The sequence below is a fragment of the Oncorhynchus mykiss genome, chromosome 13, assembly GCF_057628025.1.
Source record: "Oncorhynchus mykiss isolate SJ-2025 chromosome 13, ASM5762802v1, whole genome shotgun sequence".
Lineage (NCBI taxonomy): Eukaryota > Metazoa > Chordata > Actinopteri > Salmoniformes > Salmonidae > Oncorhynchus > Oncorhynchus mykiss.
In genome coordinates, this window is record NC_143034.1 from 42741322 (window position 1) to 42758589 (window position 17268).

General features: G+C 46.4%; 1 protein-coding gene across 1 annotated transcript; it reads left to right on the forward strand.

The window, feature by feature from the left end:
• Positions 1-621: 621 nt before the first annotated feature.
• Positions 622-17241, forward strand: LOC110486158 (TANK-binding kinase 1-binding protein 1). The gene is made up of 11 exons (XM_021557554.3): positions 622-760; positions 7784-8040; positions 10560-10688; positions 10945-11049; positions 12729-12879; positions 12965-13167; positions 13362-13423; positions 13639-13748; positions 14036-14523; positions 15230-15487; positions 15666-17241. The coding sequence occupies exons 2-11, from the start codon at positions 7807-7809 to the stop codon at positions 15792-15794; spliced, it is 1869 nt and encodes a 622-aa protein (XP_021413229.3). The 5' UTR covers positions 622-760; positions 7784-7806; the 3' UTR covers positions 15795-17241.
• The last annotated feature ends 27 nt before the right edge of the window (positions 17242-17268 follow it).

Below are 17268 nucleotides of genomic sequence, written 5' to 3' on the forward strand. Positions count from 1 at the left end.
CACCATCTGCAATGATCACATTCTGTTAGAAGTTCCAATTGGTTCATGCCCTGAGAGCAGGTACATTGGGGACACTGTAGCATGCAATACATTTTCTACAAAATCCCATATCTATTTTTCCTCACAGTTGACACACAAAGATTATCTAGAACCCCTTTTATTTCAAGACCTGTGCATATCTGGATTAGAGAGAATTTCTTCTCATAAAAATCTCCATCACTCAATGGGGACAGCATAAATAAATAAACTGCCATAATTGAGATAAAATGAATCAATCTATTTATACAACAATCTAATCAAGGTTCGACGTCAGCACTTTGTGTCAGAATATATTTTTTAAAAATGTTTTATTTCTTCTGATGAAGGCAGTTATGCAACCAGAGATCCATGAGGCAAAGAATATGACTACTGAACACAAGCTATCCTATATGATATGGGGATGTGATGCTTAGTTTTTTTCCTATTATCTTGTTATATTCTTGGCCATAAACTCTCACATGTCAGTGATCTTCTGATGTGTTACTCCTTGGTCTTTTCTGAACCTTGCTCCAACCTATTTCATCGTCTTCTATTGGTAAAAACGGTTCGGTTCATCACAGAATGGGAGTGTAAAGAGGGGTTGACGGGGTGGGGGGGGGGGGGGGGGGGGGGGGGGGCGTCACAAGCATCCACAATCCAACCATTGTCGATGTAAACCGCAAATGAACGGTTTTGACCCCCTTTCTCGCAATGAATTTTTCACAGTTTCTCACGAGGAAGCGTAAGTATATCGTGGTATTTGTTTGACAGTGTTTATTGTTGTGCCTTTGTAGAGTAATTTTTAATTTAACAGGTGTTAAGTAACGCTCACGGCAACGTTTTTGTATATATTTATAAAAAAGGGCTCGATATGAGGAAGAAGGGAAAAAGCGCGAGCTCATTTTTTTTCCGTTGGGAGAGATGGAGAGAGCTGCGTCGCTGTATACAGCCATGTTGTAGACTAGGTTAGCTACTGATTGCACTACAAAGTGAGAATGGCAACGAGCACTAGTGTCTTGCCGCAAGGAGGGAAACGATATAGAAGCTCTATTGTAAGTAATCACAGGAAACATGTCGTCTACACAACCACACGTAGCATACGACGTGGTTGTTGCTTGCGGAGATATTCATGCACGTGATTGATTGTTGTGTTCTGGTAACTGTCTTGACCTAACTCCTTTATTGTCCTAATGTTGGTGCATGTGGCTTTGAGAGATCATCGTACACTGGACAGTTCCCGACTGGTTTAGCAGCGTAGACAAACTTGCGCTGTTCACTTGCTAGTGGTGCTGAATGCTCAATGTTGACAATGCTTCAGACCAAAATGGTTGTCTCACTTAAATATATATATTTTTTTAAATACAAACGCAGCCTACGTGCTAAAAACGAAGTTACCTTGGTAACTATGTCTATGAACCATCACTATATGATAACAGTCACCAAGTTCATTATACACCAGGTAGGTCAACGGAAGTTTATTCAAAAGAAAATGGCCTTGATCAAACATGGTGCTTGACATTTGTGTTCAATTATGTAAACACCATCCGTTGGTCTTTCAAAGACCTAAGTTGTTCTGCTGAAACGTTGAAATGTCCCTACTATGACAGACCATGACCATCGTATGTATATGTGCCATAAAGAAATACAGCTGGACGTGCATTTGTGGAAACAAACAGAGAGAATCCATTAAATCAGAGGAATCGATCCTTCTGTGCATGGTCCTAAAGCGCGGCTCACCGGCCACCGTGAGTAATTGACTGGCCATTAACCACCCAGCGAACCAGTCAGAGGCTGTTAGCGAGAGGAACAGCGAATAGCATCTCCATATGCTTGACATTCCGCTTTGGGGTATAGGCGGTAACAACTGTATCTGGGGGTACTTTGGAGAGTGACGTGTTGACATGAGAGTTTTACTCAGTTTAAGTTATGTTACTGTTAAAGGTTATGCTACTCGTCTTAAGTCTATTTTAGTAAGAAATCAGGTTTGCCTAAAAGTCATGTCTTGATTTTTTTATTCGACAGATTTCAATGATTTATTTTGATACAGCTGTTTATGGAAACGTTCAAGGTTAAGTGTCTGGTGTCTTGCTTAAAAGGCCTATCACTTAATGTCCCTCCTGAAATCAAGTAGGCTATTTGGAAACTTCTGTTCTCAGACCACTAAGCCCTTCCATTCCAACCGCAATGATTAAGCATGTGCGCATAGCGATATTGAACATTCCCCTCATTGATCTTTCAAACCTATAGCTTTCTGGAGGCATTGTCACTCATTGCTTTTCAGAGTGCAAGTCAAATCCATTACTGGAGAAGACCGTACAGATAGGCCTGTACAGCACTTGAGGCATGATGAAACATGGTCGTGGGCTGTTGACAGTGATAATGATGATGATGTAGTCTATTATGTAACATGTTCCACCAGGTCTACTGCAAGAGAGGTTAAGGGTGTGCATTCCAAATAGCACCCTATTCCCTTCACAGTGCACTACTTTTGGTCATAAATAGTGCACTATAGTGAAAAGGGTGCCATTTGGAATTTACAATCCTATATTATGTGGAGGTGAGACACCCTCACCCACCACCATTTACACCCTGTTATCAACAGCTAGCCATGTGCAACAATGCCCTAATGCTACATTATTTGTTGTGCCTTTTGGCTGTATGATTGTATTGGGTTTATTTTGTTAGGAGCACAGCATTCAATTGGGGCTTGGTGGGGCTTGGTGTAATATGAAGGTTGATGGGAAAGATTAGAACTCAAGTCAAACCGTTTTCCCTTTCCCATTGGTGGCTTTCGGTACGTCACCAGGGTGTGTGTCTGACGTATAGATGCTTTTCTGCACAGGGCTGCTGTGGATTAGGTCTCTGGCTCGCTGTAACCCACTGGGGCAGCTCTGAGATTATTTATATATATATATATATATATATATATATATATATATATATATATATATATATATATATATATATATATATATATATATATATATATATATATATATATATATCTCCTTCCCTCTCTCTCTGTCCTGTCAGAACTAGGTTACTCATCTCCACCTCACAAAGCACATAGGCCACTATCTATTCAAGCTTTTGACCCCTCCCCCGAGTACTGGCCTCAGTTCTCCCCTCACATATAGGATGGTGCCAATCCTCAAGGACACCCTCTATCCCGCCATCCTCTTCCTCGCTCCTCCCCCTTTCCTTTGTTTTTGTTGCTCCATCTCTACATTCCTTAAGACATTGTTTTCATTCCATTTGTTTGTCTTTGCCAGGACCATGCACATTCTAAGGGCTTGATTCAATCCGTAGCGCTGAAGACGTGCTAGAAATGTAAAGGCAACGTTTCTGCGTTCGCCGAGACTGTATTCATGGTAAAGGCTGCAGATGTTAGCTCAATCGGAAATTGCCTTTAAAGCTAGTTGATGCATCCATTTATTTCTTTTTTTTTTAAACTTAGAAATACATTTTATATACCCATTGATTCTTGAAGACTATAACTTGTCTCATGAGCTTTAGTTCAACTGTCGTACCCCATCAGAACCCAAAATATAAGCTTGTTTTACTCCCAACGTTTATAAACAATGTAAATCAACACTCTATATCCTCAAAACGTGCATCCTTAGCCGTGTGTATGAATTTGAGAGTGGTTACATTTCTTCAGGCCATCCATCAGCTTATTACCAAATCAGAGGCGGGGTGACTGCTTTGTTGCCGTTTAAATGAAGGACTCCAGCTTTAAAGTATCCACTGCCAGTCCTGTACCTTTTGTAAGTGTCAACCTTCGGTGTCATTCTCCCTACACTGAAGTGGCCAATATGATCGATGCAGCCATCCATCTTACAAGTATTTGACCTGAGTACAAGATAAGCAGTAAGGCTATGACCAATTTACCGGAGCGGAGTTCAACATTCATCTGGGGATTTACGTGTGGGCCTGCCTGAAGACCAACTCACTGGCCTTGTGGTCAGAGTGTCCACCCTGAGATTGAAAGAAGGTAAAAATGGGACCCGATCTCTGCGTCTGCTTGGCACTCAGCATTAAGGAAATTGAGGGTAAGGCCCTGCCATAGTCAAGCGTCCTGTCCGGTGGGTGTACTTGTACATCAAGCTTCCTCACGCTACAGAAACTGGAAATAGGCTCCTGCATCTATGAGCCGTTCTGGCTCACTCGTGCAAGGCTACTTACTTACATATAACAAACAAATGCAGCACTGAAGCGTACTATGACGCTAAACCATTGCAGTAGCTGGTTTACAGAAGCATTGTGCTAAGCTAAAACTGAACCAAAGCAAAGAAGCATATTGAATCTCTACAGCACATTGGGCTAAGCTAGTGTTAGCTCGGGGCATCCATTCTGGCTGATATCCGGAACATTAAAATATGAATTAGCCATGTGACATTGACATATGGGCTTGTTCTGATTGGCCTTGGGGTGAATGGGCTCGCTAAGCAGCTCGTGTTTCACTGTAGCTAATTCGTCCTCTGCTTTCTGAACAGAGAGAGGATGTGTGTGTGCAGTGTGAGTCAGTGAGTTGATGCATGTGTGGGTTTGTGTGTAGGTGTTAGTAAATGCATGTGTGTGCGTACTGTGTGTGTGTGTGTGTGTGTGTGTGTGTAGGTGTTAGTAAAGGAAAGATGCTCGACCCTTCTCGGCAGAAGTAGAACTGTCTTTAGGCTAGGCTCCAGTCCAGGTAGAAATGCAAACCATTTGCAACCAAAGGAGACTTGGAAAAGAGGAAAATTGGCAGAGGTGCATATTTCTATGGATCCACATGCATAGAGGCACAAATGTAAACACGTACTTGCGGGACGGGTCCACAGAAAAGTTAGGACATCCCCGACTTAAAACTTTGCAACTCGCACACTGTCAAGTGTCTTGATATTCTGTATCACAAACAACTCTTTACTCCCGCCTCAGATTTAAAAACCTTGAACAAACAACAAAACCCCATTCATAACAGACTCTATTGTGATGCTCTGTTGTACAGTAGATCTGGTGTACAGTAGATCTAACCAACTCATTAATCCAGTTGTCATCTGTCTTGCACCCATCCAGCTGTCTCCTCCCTCGGGCGATGAAGACGCGCTTAGAGACTCAAACAGTGGCGGGTTGGCAGGGAGCGTTTGCCGCTTGGTTGCATAAACATTGTGCTATAGGGGCCAATCTGCCATTGAAACAATGACAAGGTGGGCACCCCTGCCTCTGGTTTGTTAACAGGCTGAAAGATGAGGCTGGTGAAATGTAACCACTCAAAACTTCTATCAAATGCAAAGGTTTTAACCATGTTTTGTGGCTATACAGTGTTTGTTTACATTTACCATGTTTAAAAACATTGGAGTGAAATGCATTTAGAATTGCTGTTCCAATGGGGTACGACAGTTGAACTAAGCTCATGAGGCATTTATTCGTTCTATTCTTCAAGAATCAAGGGGTCTGTGCTGAGTGGACAGAACATTAGGAACACCTATCTAATTTTGAGTTGCACCCCCCTTTTGCCCTCATGACAGCTCCAATTCGTTGGGGCGTGGACTCTACAAGGCGTCGAAAGTGTTCAACAGGGATGCCGTCCCCATGTGTACTCCGATGCTTCCCACAGTTGTGTCAAGTTGGCAGGATCTCCTTTGGGTGGTGAACCATTCTTGATAGTGTGGAAAAACCCAGCAGCGTTGCAGTTCTCGACACACTCGAACCGGTGCGCCTGGCACCTCCTACCGTGCCCCGTTCAAAGGCACTTAAATATTTTTTGTCTTGCCCATTCACCCTCTGAACGGCACACATACCACAATCCACATCTTACTTGTCTCAAGGCTTAAAAATCCTTCTTCAACCCGTCTCCTCCCCTTCATCTACACTGATCGAAGTGGATTTAACACGTGACGTCAATATGGGATCATAGCTTTCACCTGGATTCACCCAGTCAGTCTGTGTCGTGGTGAGAGCCAGTGTTCCTAATGTTTTGTACACTGAGTGTATATCGTTGATTCCTACGTTCAAAAATGCACGTTGCAACTGCAGAGTTGCCCCTTCAACTGGAAAAGCGGCTCGTCTCCAACGGGCGAATCTCGTGGGCATTACACAGGATGCAACGGCACCAGCCCCCTGGAGCATTGTGGCAGCTGCAGTTCCCGACCTCCAGGGACAAGGGTGGTTAGGTGGGGAAACAACTGGTTTATATCTGTTAACATGGTTTCAATGCAATCCAATACAACTTGTGTTATTATTCATCCCAGAAGGGGCAATTGTGCTGGGTAAGACTTTGTAAAATAAGATCCCAGATTGGTTTCTAGTGGTATCTTTTTTTTTTGGGGGGGGGGGGGGGGGGGGGGGGGGTGGAGGGTTGTTGACCATGTGGGTACTCAGAAAGTGACTCTAGGGCACTTTGAAACACATGGTTCACTGTGGTATTCCTGTGTGAAGTCTAAGCTGGAGGGCCTTACTTTCATTGGGCTGTTTCCGTATCTATTCATGCCTCTGCTACGGAGATGTTGAATGATGTCGAATCAGAAATTGAGAGATGCAGCTGGCAGAACAAACAACATCAAAAGAGCACCACTCTCTCGGGTCTCCTGTAATTGTAAAAATATGAGCCAAGCTGAGCTTAACAGACTATGATTCAGCCCAGCAGCCTTTGCAGGCCAGGGGATTTCAGCATGATTATGTGTATGCATAATGTATATTTGTTTTGTTTATGTATTTGTTTTTGGAGAGGGGAAGGGGAAAATACTTCAGGGGAATATACATTTTCGATATGGAGTGGTATGGATACTTTGATATTGAATATATTATCGTTACAGCGTTGGCCACCTTAATGTGTTTCGGACCGGGAAACCTTCCACATACACAAGCGATGGCTGTCTGTACGTGTGACAGTTGGTTTGGCCTAGATCTAGGCTACAGCAGCCAATGACGCATCTATACATCTCTTTAGTTGAGTATTCCAGATTTCCCAAATGAGAAGGGAGGGGGAGCACTCAAAGAAACAAGGTGTTTTTTTTAATGTTTCAGGATGCGGGATGGTACAACGTTCATGGCAACAGCCAACCGGATTTAAACGGTGGCAGATGGAGCGGGCGATGTGTGGCCTAGACTGCGGACAGACTGCTTGGCAGGGTTGGCACACGACCCCTCTATATGCCCTGTCGGCCATGGCTCTCACTCACACCAGAGCTGCGCCAGGGCCCGTCGCTCTGCCATTTGAGCCTCGTTAGCGCCACCTGCTGCGAGAAGGAGAGTGGCTGGCAGAGAGAGGCTAGCGCCGGAACGACCATGGCCTTCTGTTCCCTCGGAAGGCCTGGGGACCGTAGTGTGTGTTCACTGAACTGGAAGAGGCCTTATGGGTGGCGCAGCTGCCCTGTTGCCTTCATGCTGCTATGAAGTGATATCCTTCCGGTTATCCTAGCCTTCCATGCAAGGGGCGCTGTGGTCTGTTTACAAGTCATCTGACATTAGTTACAGTGTTGTTTGACGTTGTTGAAGTGATTGTTCTTCACTCCAAAATCCCAGTTTTATAAGATACTTTGAGACTTGAAATGTGTCAACGCGATCTGTTGTGTGTGTGTGTAGATCCACCTATACATCTCAGTCCCACATGAATGGGAAAGAAGAGAGCATTTTCTGATAAAAATCCTAAATAGTTTCCAAATGACACCCATTTAGGAAACAGACAGACTGTTCTGCTTTGACTGTGGGTATTGCATTTCATAACGTCAGCATTACAGAATGACTGGCTCTAATGACTTACCCTCCTTCCTGTGTTCCCCCTCAGGTAGCCACTGATCTGCCTAAGGGATGGAGTCTCTCTTCGGGGGCGAGCTGGGCCTCCTGGGCGGGGGCGAGGGGCTGAGGGATGACGGCTGCGGCTTGGGGTCGGGGGTCAACTGGTCGTCCTCACCCATCCAAGACGACATGTACCCCTCCCACTTCGCCCTGGCCGCCGCCTACCATGACATCAAGACGCGATTGGCCAGCCTGGAGCGAGAGAACAGCAGCATCAAGAGGAAGCTGAAGAACTATGAGGTCAAGGTAGGTTGACTGATCCTTTAATCACAGAGGCTACGTCCCAAATTGCACCATATTCCCTTTATACTGCTCAACTTTAAAGGGAAGCCCTAAGGCCCTGGTCAAAAAGGTGTCCCCTCTTAAAGGGATAGTTCTGGATTTTGGCCCTTTATCTACTTCCCCAGAGTCAGATTAACTCTGGATACCATTTTGATGTGTCTGAGTCCAGTATGAAAGAAGTTGGAGGTAGTTTCACAAAGAAAATAATAACTAGCCTAGCACAAAGACTAGTTATCCCATAGACTTCCAGTCATTGCGCTAATGCTAGTTAATACAGTGCCATGCGAAAGTATTCGGCCCCCTTGAACTTTGCGACCTTTTGCCACATTTCAGGCTTCAAACATAAAGATATAAAACTGTATTTTTTTTGTGAAGAATCAACAACAAGTGGGACACAATCATGAAGTGGAACGACATTTATTGGATATTTCAAACGTTTTTAACAAATCAAAAACTGAAAAATTGGGCGTGCAAAATTATTCAGCCCCTTTACTTTCAGTGCAGCAAACTCTCTCCAGAAGTTCAGTGAGGATCTCTGAATGATCCAATGTTGACCTAAATGACTAATGATGATAAATACAATCCACCTGTGTGTAATCAAGTCTCCGTATAAATGCACCTGCACTGTGATAGTCTCAGGGTTCCGTTAAAAGCGCAGAGAGCGTCATGAAGAACAAGGAACACACCAGGCAGGTCCGAGATACTGTTGTGAAGAAGTTTAAAGCCGGATTTGGATACAAAAAGATTTCCCAAGCTTTAAACATCCCAAGGAGCACTGTGCAAGCGATAATATTGAAATGGAAGGAGTATCAGACCACTGCAAATCTACCAAGACCTGGCCGTCCCTCTAAACTTTCAGCTCATACAAGGAGAAGACTGATCAGAGATGCAGCCAAGAGGCCCATGATCACTCTGGATGAACTGCAGAGATCTACAGCTGAGGTGGGAGACTCTGTCCATAGGACAACAATCAGTCGTATATTGCACAAATCTGGCCTTTATGGAAGAGTGGCAAGAAGAAAGCCATTTCTTAAAGATATCCATAAAAAGTGTCGTTTAAAGTCTGCCACAAGCCACCTGGGAGACACACCAAACATGTGGAAGAAGGTGCTCTGGTCAGATGAAACCAAAATTGAACTTTTTGGCAACAATGCAAAACGTTATGTTTGGCGTAAAAGCAACACAGCTGAACACACCATCCCCACTGTCAAACATGGTGGTGGCAGCATCATGGTTAGGGCCTGCTTTTCTTCAGCAGGGACAGGGAAGATGGTTAAAATTGATGGGAAGATGGATGGAGCCAAATACAGGACCATTCTGGAAGAAAACCTGATGGAGTCTGCAAAAGACCTGAGACTGGGACGGAGATTTGTCTTCCAACAAGACAATGATCCAAAACATAGAGCAAAATCTACAATGGAATGGTTCAAAAATAAACATATCCAGGTGTTAGAATGGCCAAGTCAAAGTCCAGACCTGAATCCAATCGAGAATCTGTGGAAAGAACTGAAAACTGCTGTTCACAAATGCTCTCCATCCAACCTCACTGAGCTCGAGCTGTTTTGCAAGGAGGAATGGGAAAAAATGTCAGTCTCTCGATGTGCAAAACTGATAGAGACATACCCCAAGCGACTTACAGCTGTAATCACAGCAAAAGGTGGCGCTACAAAGTATTAACTTAAGGGGGCTGAATAATTTTGCACGCCCAATTTTTCAGTTTTTGATTTGTTAAAAAAGTTTGAAATATCCAATAAATGTCGTTCCACTTCATGATTGTGTCCCACTTGTTGTTGATTCTTCACAAAAAAATACAGTTTTATATCTTTATGTTTGAAGCCTGAAATGTGGCAAAAGGTCGCAAAGTTCAAGGGGGCCGAATACTTTCGCAAGGCACTGTAAGTGTGATAACGCTAGTTAGCAATTGTGCAAATGCTAGATAGCAACTTTCTTCAAACTGCATGCAGATACATACAAACGGTATCCACGAGTGCATCCGACTCTGGCGAAGTAGCTGGAGCTCCATTGCCAAAATCCCAAACTATCCCTTTAAAAAGGGTATCACTGATTTTACATGACTGAATTGGTAGAAGCTATTCTATGGAACCGGTGCTTTTGCCTATGCAACGGAGTTAGATCAGTGTGTACTCCCATGAGAGGAAGGAAGGAAGGGTTGATTTTTAAAGTACTGAAACAATCAGGCGTACCCGAATGAGGCCATTATTCAGTTGAAACTCACAGTGGAAAAGCTTATGGTAGAGGAAGGTTATTTTCTAACCTCTAATAATGATAATCTGGCCTCGACCTGCACTGGTGTACTATTTTTCTCCATCTACTTTAGCTTTTTCCATCTCCTATGTTTTGGGCTGTGACACACCTTGTCCTATTCTCACCGTCTTCCTTTGATCTCCTTTCTTTCTCACCTACTCATCTGATTTGCCTCCTTTGTCCTTCTCTTGTTCCTCTCCCCTCCTTCTCTCCCTCAGTTCCCTATGATCAGTGAGTTTGAGGAGGAGAGGACCCTACAGTGCTGCTCCTGTGAACCCAAGGAGACCAGCCTACTGCAGTCAGAGACCACCAACCTGCAACAGAGAGTCAACTCCCTCACACAGGAGGTAAGACATGGAGGAAGAGAGAGGAGGGGAGAGGAAGGAGACAGAAGAGAGACGAGTGTGAAGAGGGAGAGAAGAGAGAAGAAGAGGGGAGAGGGAGCAGACAAGAGGAGGGTGGTAAGAGAGAATAGAATAGGGAGGGAGAGGTTGGAAAAGAGGGAGTAGAGGAGAAAGGAGGGTGAGGGGTGGGAGGAACTGCACATCGAACACATTTCTTTCTCCTACACTTTTCCCTTTGAAAATGTCCACTTTCCCTCAGCTCCAGAAGAGTAAAGAGCGAGAGGAGAGGCTGGAGGATGTGATTCAGGCCTATGAGAAGATCCACATGGAGAAGAGTAACGTTCAGAGAGACCTGGACAAGATGGTAGGAAACAGTGGGAAAGAGTGTCCCCTTCTGGACACCATGAGTAGTACTGTGCGCGCGTATGCACCCTACATCCGTGCGCGCGTGCGTATGCACCCTACATCCGTGCGCGCGTGCGTATGCACCCTACATCCGTGCGTATGCACCCTACATCCGTGCGCCCGTGCGTATGCACCCTACATCCGTGCGCGCGTGCGTATGCACCCTACATCCGTGCGCGCGTGCGTATGCACCCTACATCCGTGCGCGCGCGCGCGTATGCACCCTACATCCGTGCGCGTGCGCGCGTATGCACCCTACATCCGTGTGCGTGCGCGCGTATGCACCCTACATCCGTGTGCGTGCGTGCTTGCTTATGCACCCTACATCCGTGTGCGTGCGTGCTTGCTTATGCACCCTACATCCGTGTGCGTGCGTGCTTGCTTATACACCCTACATCCGTGTGCGTGCGTGCGTGCTTATACACCCTACATCCGTGTGCGTGCGTGCGTGCGTATACACCCTACATCCGTGTGCGTGCGTGCGTATACACCCTACATCCGTGTGCGTGCGTGCGTGCGTATACACCCTACATCCGTGTGCGTGCGCGCGTATGCACCCTACATCCGTGTGCGTGCGTGCTTGCTTATGCACCCTACATCCGTGTGCGTGCGTGCTTGCTTATGCACCCTACATCCGTGTGCGTGCGTGCGTGCGTATACACCCTACATCCGTGTGCGTGCGTGCGTATACACCCTACATCCGTGTGCGTGCGTGCGTGCGTATACACCCTACATCCGTGTGCGTGCGTGCGTGCGTATACACCCTACATCCGTGTGCGTGCGTGCGTGCGTATACACCCTACATCCGTGTGCGCGTGCGTATACACCCTACATCCGTGTGCGTGCGTGCGTGCGTATACACCCTACATCCGTGTGCGTGCGTGCGTGCGTATACACCCTACATCCGTGTGCGTGCGTGCGTATACACCCTACATCCGTGTGCGTGCGTGCGTATACACCCTACATCCGTGTGCGTGCGTGCGTATACACCCTACATCCGTGTGCGTGCGTGCGTATACACCCTACATCCGTGTGCGTGCGTGCGTATACACCCTACATCCGTGTGCGTGCGTGCGTATACACCCTACATCCGTGTGCGTGCGTGCGTATACACCCTACATCCGTGTGCGTGCGTGCGTATACACCCTACATCCGTGTGCGTGCGTGCGTATACACCCTACATCCGTGTGCGTGCGTGCGTGCGTATACACCCTACAACCGTGTGCGTGCGTGCGTGCGTATACACCCTACAACCGTGTGCGTGCGTATACACCCTACAACCGTGTGCGTGCGTGCGTGCGTATACACCCTACAACCGTGTGCGTGCGTGCGTGCGTATACACCCTACAACCGTGTGCGTGCGTGCGTATACACCCTACAACCGTGTGCGTGCGTATACACCCTACAACCGTGTGCGTGCGTGCGTATACACCCTACAACCGTGTGCGTGCGTGCGTATACACCCTACAACCGTGTGCGTGCGTGCGTATACACCCTACAACCGTGTGTGTGTGTGTGTGTGTGTGTGTGTACACCCTACAACCGCATGTGTATATACACCCTACATCGGGTGTGTGTGTGTATATACACCCTACATCGGGTGTGTGTGTGCAGTCACGTGTGTGTGCTCTCCGTCAGACAACACTAGCAGAGCAGCATATGGAGCGTATCTGTGGTCTGGAGTCAGCTCTGAGGCAGAGTGAGGGGTCCCTGCAGAAACTCAGTGCTCAGCTGCACAGCAAGAACATTCATTACCTACAGCTACACACCAGTCTGGACGTGCCTCGCGGTGAGTGTGTGTGTGTGTGTGTGTGTGTGTGTTTGAGTGAGTGCGGGTGTGTATGTTTCTCACTGTGCCTGGATGTGTGCTACAGAGCGGAACGGGCGGGGTCCAACCCTGCAGAGCTCTCGTAGTCTGGACGCCGTGTCCGACCTGAAGCTGCAGCGGTTGGAGGCGGAGCTAGAAGGAGCGCGGCAGCAGGCCCAGGGTGCGTGTCAGAGAGAGAAGGCGATGAAGGAGGAGCTACAGAGACTGCAGGCAGAGATCAGACAGCTGCAGCAGAATGTACAGAGACAGGTCAGATAGTGACACACAGGAGGCTGGTGGGACCTTACTAGGGGAGGACTGTCTCATGGTAATGGCTGGAGCGGAGACATGGAATGGTATCAAATGCATCAAACACATGGTTTCCATTACTTTCAGTCCATTATTATGAGCCATCCTCCCCTCAGCAGCCTCCACTGACACACACGTCTGTCTCTGTCCAGCAGGAGGTGACCACACCCTGTGAGCACTGTGACATGGAATGGATAAAGAAGGCAGGAGATGAACAGTGAGCGACAGCTGCCCCATCTAATACTCCGGCCATGTAGCTATTGTCAATAGAATAACCAGGTCTATGACCCAAAATGGAACACTATTCCCTATTTAGTGCACTACTTTTGACCAGGGCCCCATAGGGTGTGGTGGCCTATTTATGGAATAGGGTGACATTTTGGACGCAGTCCTAACATTGAGAGATGATCAACTTTTGTCCCTCCTTTGCAGGGTGAACCTGGCATTGGCCTACACTGAGCTGACAGAGGAGCTGGTGCGTGTGCGAGGTCTGGCTGTCAAACAGACGGAGATCCTCAGGAAGGCATCCCACGAGCAGATGGGTCAGTAGAAAACACAAAAATTGTTCTCCATATTGATGTTGAATGGAGTATAATTGCAAAAATGCCCAATGAGGGTGCCAATAAGGACACTAATGTAATAATAATAATAAATGCGATTTAGCGGATGCATTTACCCAAAGTGACTTAGTCACGTGTGCATACGTTTTACGTACTGGTGGTCCCGGGAATTGAACCCACTATCCTGGTGTTGCAAGCTCCATACTCTATCAGTTGGGCTACAGAGGTAGCAATGGATGATAATAACCATCCCATTCTCTCTCCTCCAGTCCTGAGACACTCCCCAGCCCCCCAGCGTCGCTCCCCGGCCTCCCAACGCCCCTCCCCAGACCGCCTCCACCCCTCTCCTCCCCTCTCACCTTCCTCACCCCCTTCTGGCCCCGCATCCTACTCCCCAACTGGCCTCTCTTACTCCCCCACCGGCCCAGCCTCCTACTCCTGCCGGCCAACCAGCCAACGGCTACGTGCCCGCTTCCAAGGGCGCCGCAGCTACTCGGAGGTGGCCAACTCGTCTGCCCACCAGAGGCCCCCCCCCAGGCTGCTCCGTGACCCAGTCTCCACCCTGCCCAAGCCCAAGAACATGGGGGAGTCTGGGGCTTATTCCCGCCCGCCCAGGATTTCCCTGGTGGGGCTTCCCCGGCCGGCCTCGGCCCGTGGAGCTGTAGGTGCTGGTGGAGGGGGAGGAGGTGGTGGCACCAGCCTGAGCAGTAGCCCCCACCACCATGCCCTGGAGCTGGGCTTCCCTCTAGCTGCAGAGGTACACACCATATTTGTATTTACACTACCATTCAAAAGCTTGGGGTCACTTAGAAATGTCCTTGTTTTTGAATGAAAAGCATTTTTTGTCCATTGAAATATAAAATACAGAATAAATGTAAATTACTATTGTAGCTGGAAAGTGCAGATTTTTTATGGAATACCTATGAAGGCGTACAGAAGCCCATTATCAGCAACCATCACTCCTGTGTTCCAATGGCACATTGTGTTAGTCTTAAAATAAAATGATAAACTTGGATTAGCGAATTGATCATTAGAAAACCCTTTTGCAATTATGTTAGCACAGCTAAAACTGTTAATAATTGCATAAGGGTTTTCTAATGATCAATTAGCCTTTTCAAATGATAAACTTGGACTAGCTAACAATATGCCATAGGAACACAGGAGTGAGGAATGCTGACAATCCACCTATGTAGATATTCCATTACAAATCTGCCGTTTCCAGCTACAATAGTCATTTACAACGTCTACAATGTATTTCTGATTAATTTGATGTTAAGTGCTTTTCTTTCAAAAACAAGGAAATGTCTAAGTGACCCTGAACTTTTGAACGGTAGTGCATTTATTTTAAGATACATGTATAAAATAAGGTTAACCGCACCACCACCACCCGTTTTAATGACAGTTCTCTTAGGGAGTAACATTGTAAAACATTAAAATAACATGTTACTCCCTAATCCATCCAGGGGCGTCACTTCTGTCATCTGAAGGATCCCCCGGCCCCCACCCCACAGGTCACCCCACCCCAGTCGTCTGACGATGAGGAGTGGAGGTGCCCATCCCCGGTCTCCAGTCCTCCCAGGACACTGGGGGCCATGGGGGTAAGCTCACGGGAACCCCCTCCCTGCCCTTCCTTCTTGGCCCTAAAGGACCCGGCTACCCTCGCCTGCCACCTGCCAGGGTACCTGAACGCAGACCATGCCCAGTCCTGGCCCTCCATCAATGTGAGTTGTTGCTGCTCGAGTTCAGAGCTCAGTAGTGTATCCCAATAGCAGTAATAAGAGCTTCCTTACATGACATGCAAATAGAAAACAGGTTCTTTTTAGTCATTACAATGAGTACATTTACAGTGTTTACCTTCGAGTTGAGCGTTTACGCAGTTTTGTGATTGGCTGCCTGCAGTTGTGGATGGAGACGGAGGAGAACGACGCCCGGAGCTGCCCTCTGTGTCAGCTGACCTTCCCCACTGGTTACCCCGACGACGCCCTCATCAAACACATCGACACGCACCTGGAGAACAGCAAGATCTAAACCCCCCCAACCCCCCCCAAGACACAGATCAACTTACCCTGCCAAATTCTAACCTAAACCATGATCAGGAAAATCGATTGCAGATCCCCTTTGCAATATGACACTCTAGGGCAGACTGCATCCACTGAATCATCCATCTAAATTTAGATGTGATACTAGTCGTTTTCTAAACTGGAAAGTTTCCTAACCTCTGTATTTGACCATGTTAGTTTAGGGCTATAACAAGGGCCAGTGCTGTTTCTGAATGCTCCCCCTCTCTCCCATGTTATCAGGTATGGTCTTTGACATGGTTACCTCACACTGTTTTTAAAACCCATCAATAATGGGTCACAGCCCAACTACATGCTTTTATCACAAAGTTTACACTGTCAAACCAGAATGAACTCGTCACCCAGACTTTAAGGGCATATTCATAACAGAGGTACACAGCACTTTTTACAATTTAGTTCTAATGGAACTTGAATAGTTTGTCGTCGAGATTCAAGAACAATCTTTAAAACATCTCACGTGTCTCTGTAAAATGTAATGAAATAACATGAAGTTAAGGGTGACAGAGGGGTTGGTGATAATGGCTAGAAATAGTTGAGCTATGGCAGTGTGTCGAGGACCCTAAAACAGTGGATAGGATGGCCCTCTATAGGTACCTCGTAAGAAACTCCTTTATATATTGACATTCAGGGATTTATGATATTGTACCATAAGTGATTAAAACTAGGGTAAATAACAGTCTGAAGATGTTCTGGTTTGTAGGCGCTGTACAGTGATTCCAGGCTGTTGTTCTCCATGGATGATTTGTGAATCTCAGAATACGGACACTTTATATGCAGTCATCTCCGGTACTTTGCCTACAGGATGTCAACACAATTCACAGCAACACATTTAAAACCCACCGAACAGGAATTTGACAGATACACAACACATTACCAGAACATCAGCTGATTTCTCAACTCAGCCAATTCGGAAATGTGCACAGCAATCAATATGATCCAAAGACCAGTGTGGGGATCTACCATCAGTACATTGTCTTACCTCAGATCTTTTGGTACTTATCAATCAGTTGAGGGACAAGTGTCGCGCAAGAGTGACGCCACCCGTCGAAAGACAATGCCATTAGTATAGATACCATAGAAGGTAACACTGCAATCAACCACAATAAAAAAAATTTTTTTTAAATGCTGGATCGCTTCTAGAGGAAGACCAAGAGACTCTGCCAATGAGACGGAACAGTACTGAGATACAGGAGTGGAATCAGAGATGAAGGAATTACATTTGAAAAGGGACATGAACCCATGTGTTCACATTGAATTCCAAGACACTACAGTATTCCTTTTCCAAATCTTTTTTTTCCCTTCCCCTTCCGTAGAATCATGGAGGCTTAGTTCTCTCTTTATATAGTCATCTTTCGGGATTTCTGTAACGCAAATAATAAAAAACTGAATTTCAAAAATGGTATACCTGGTTGAACCTTAGCTTA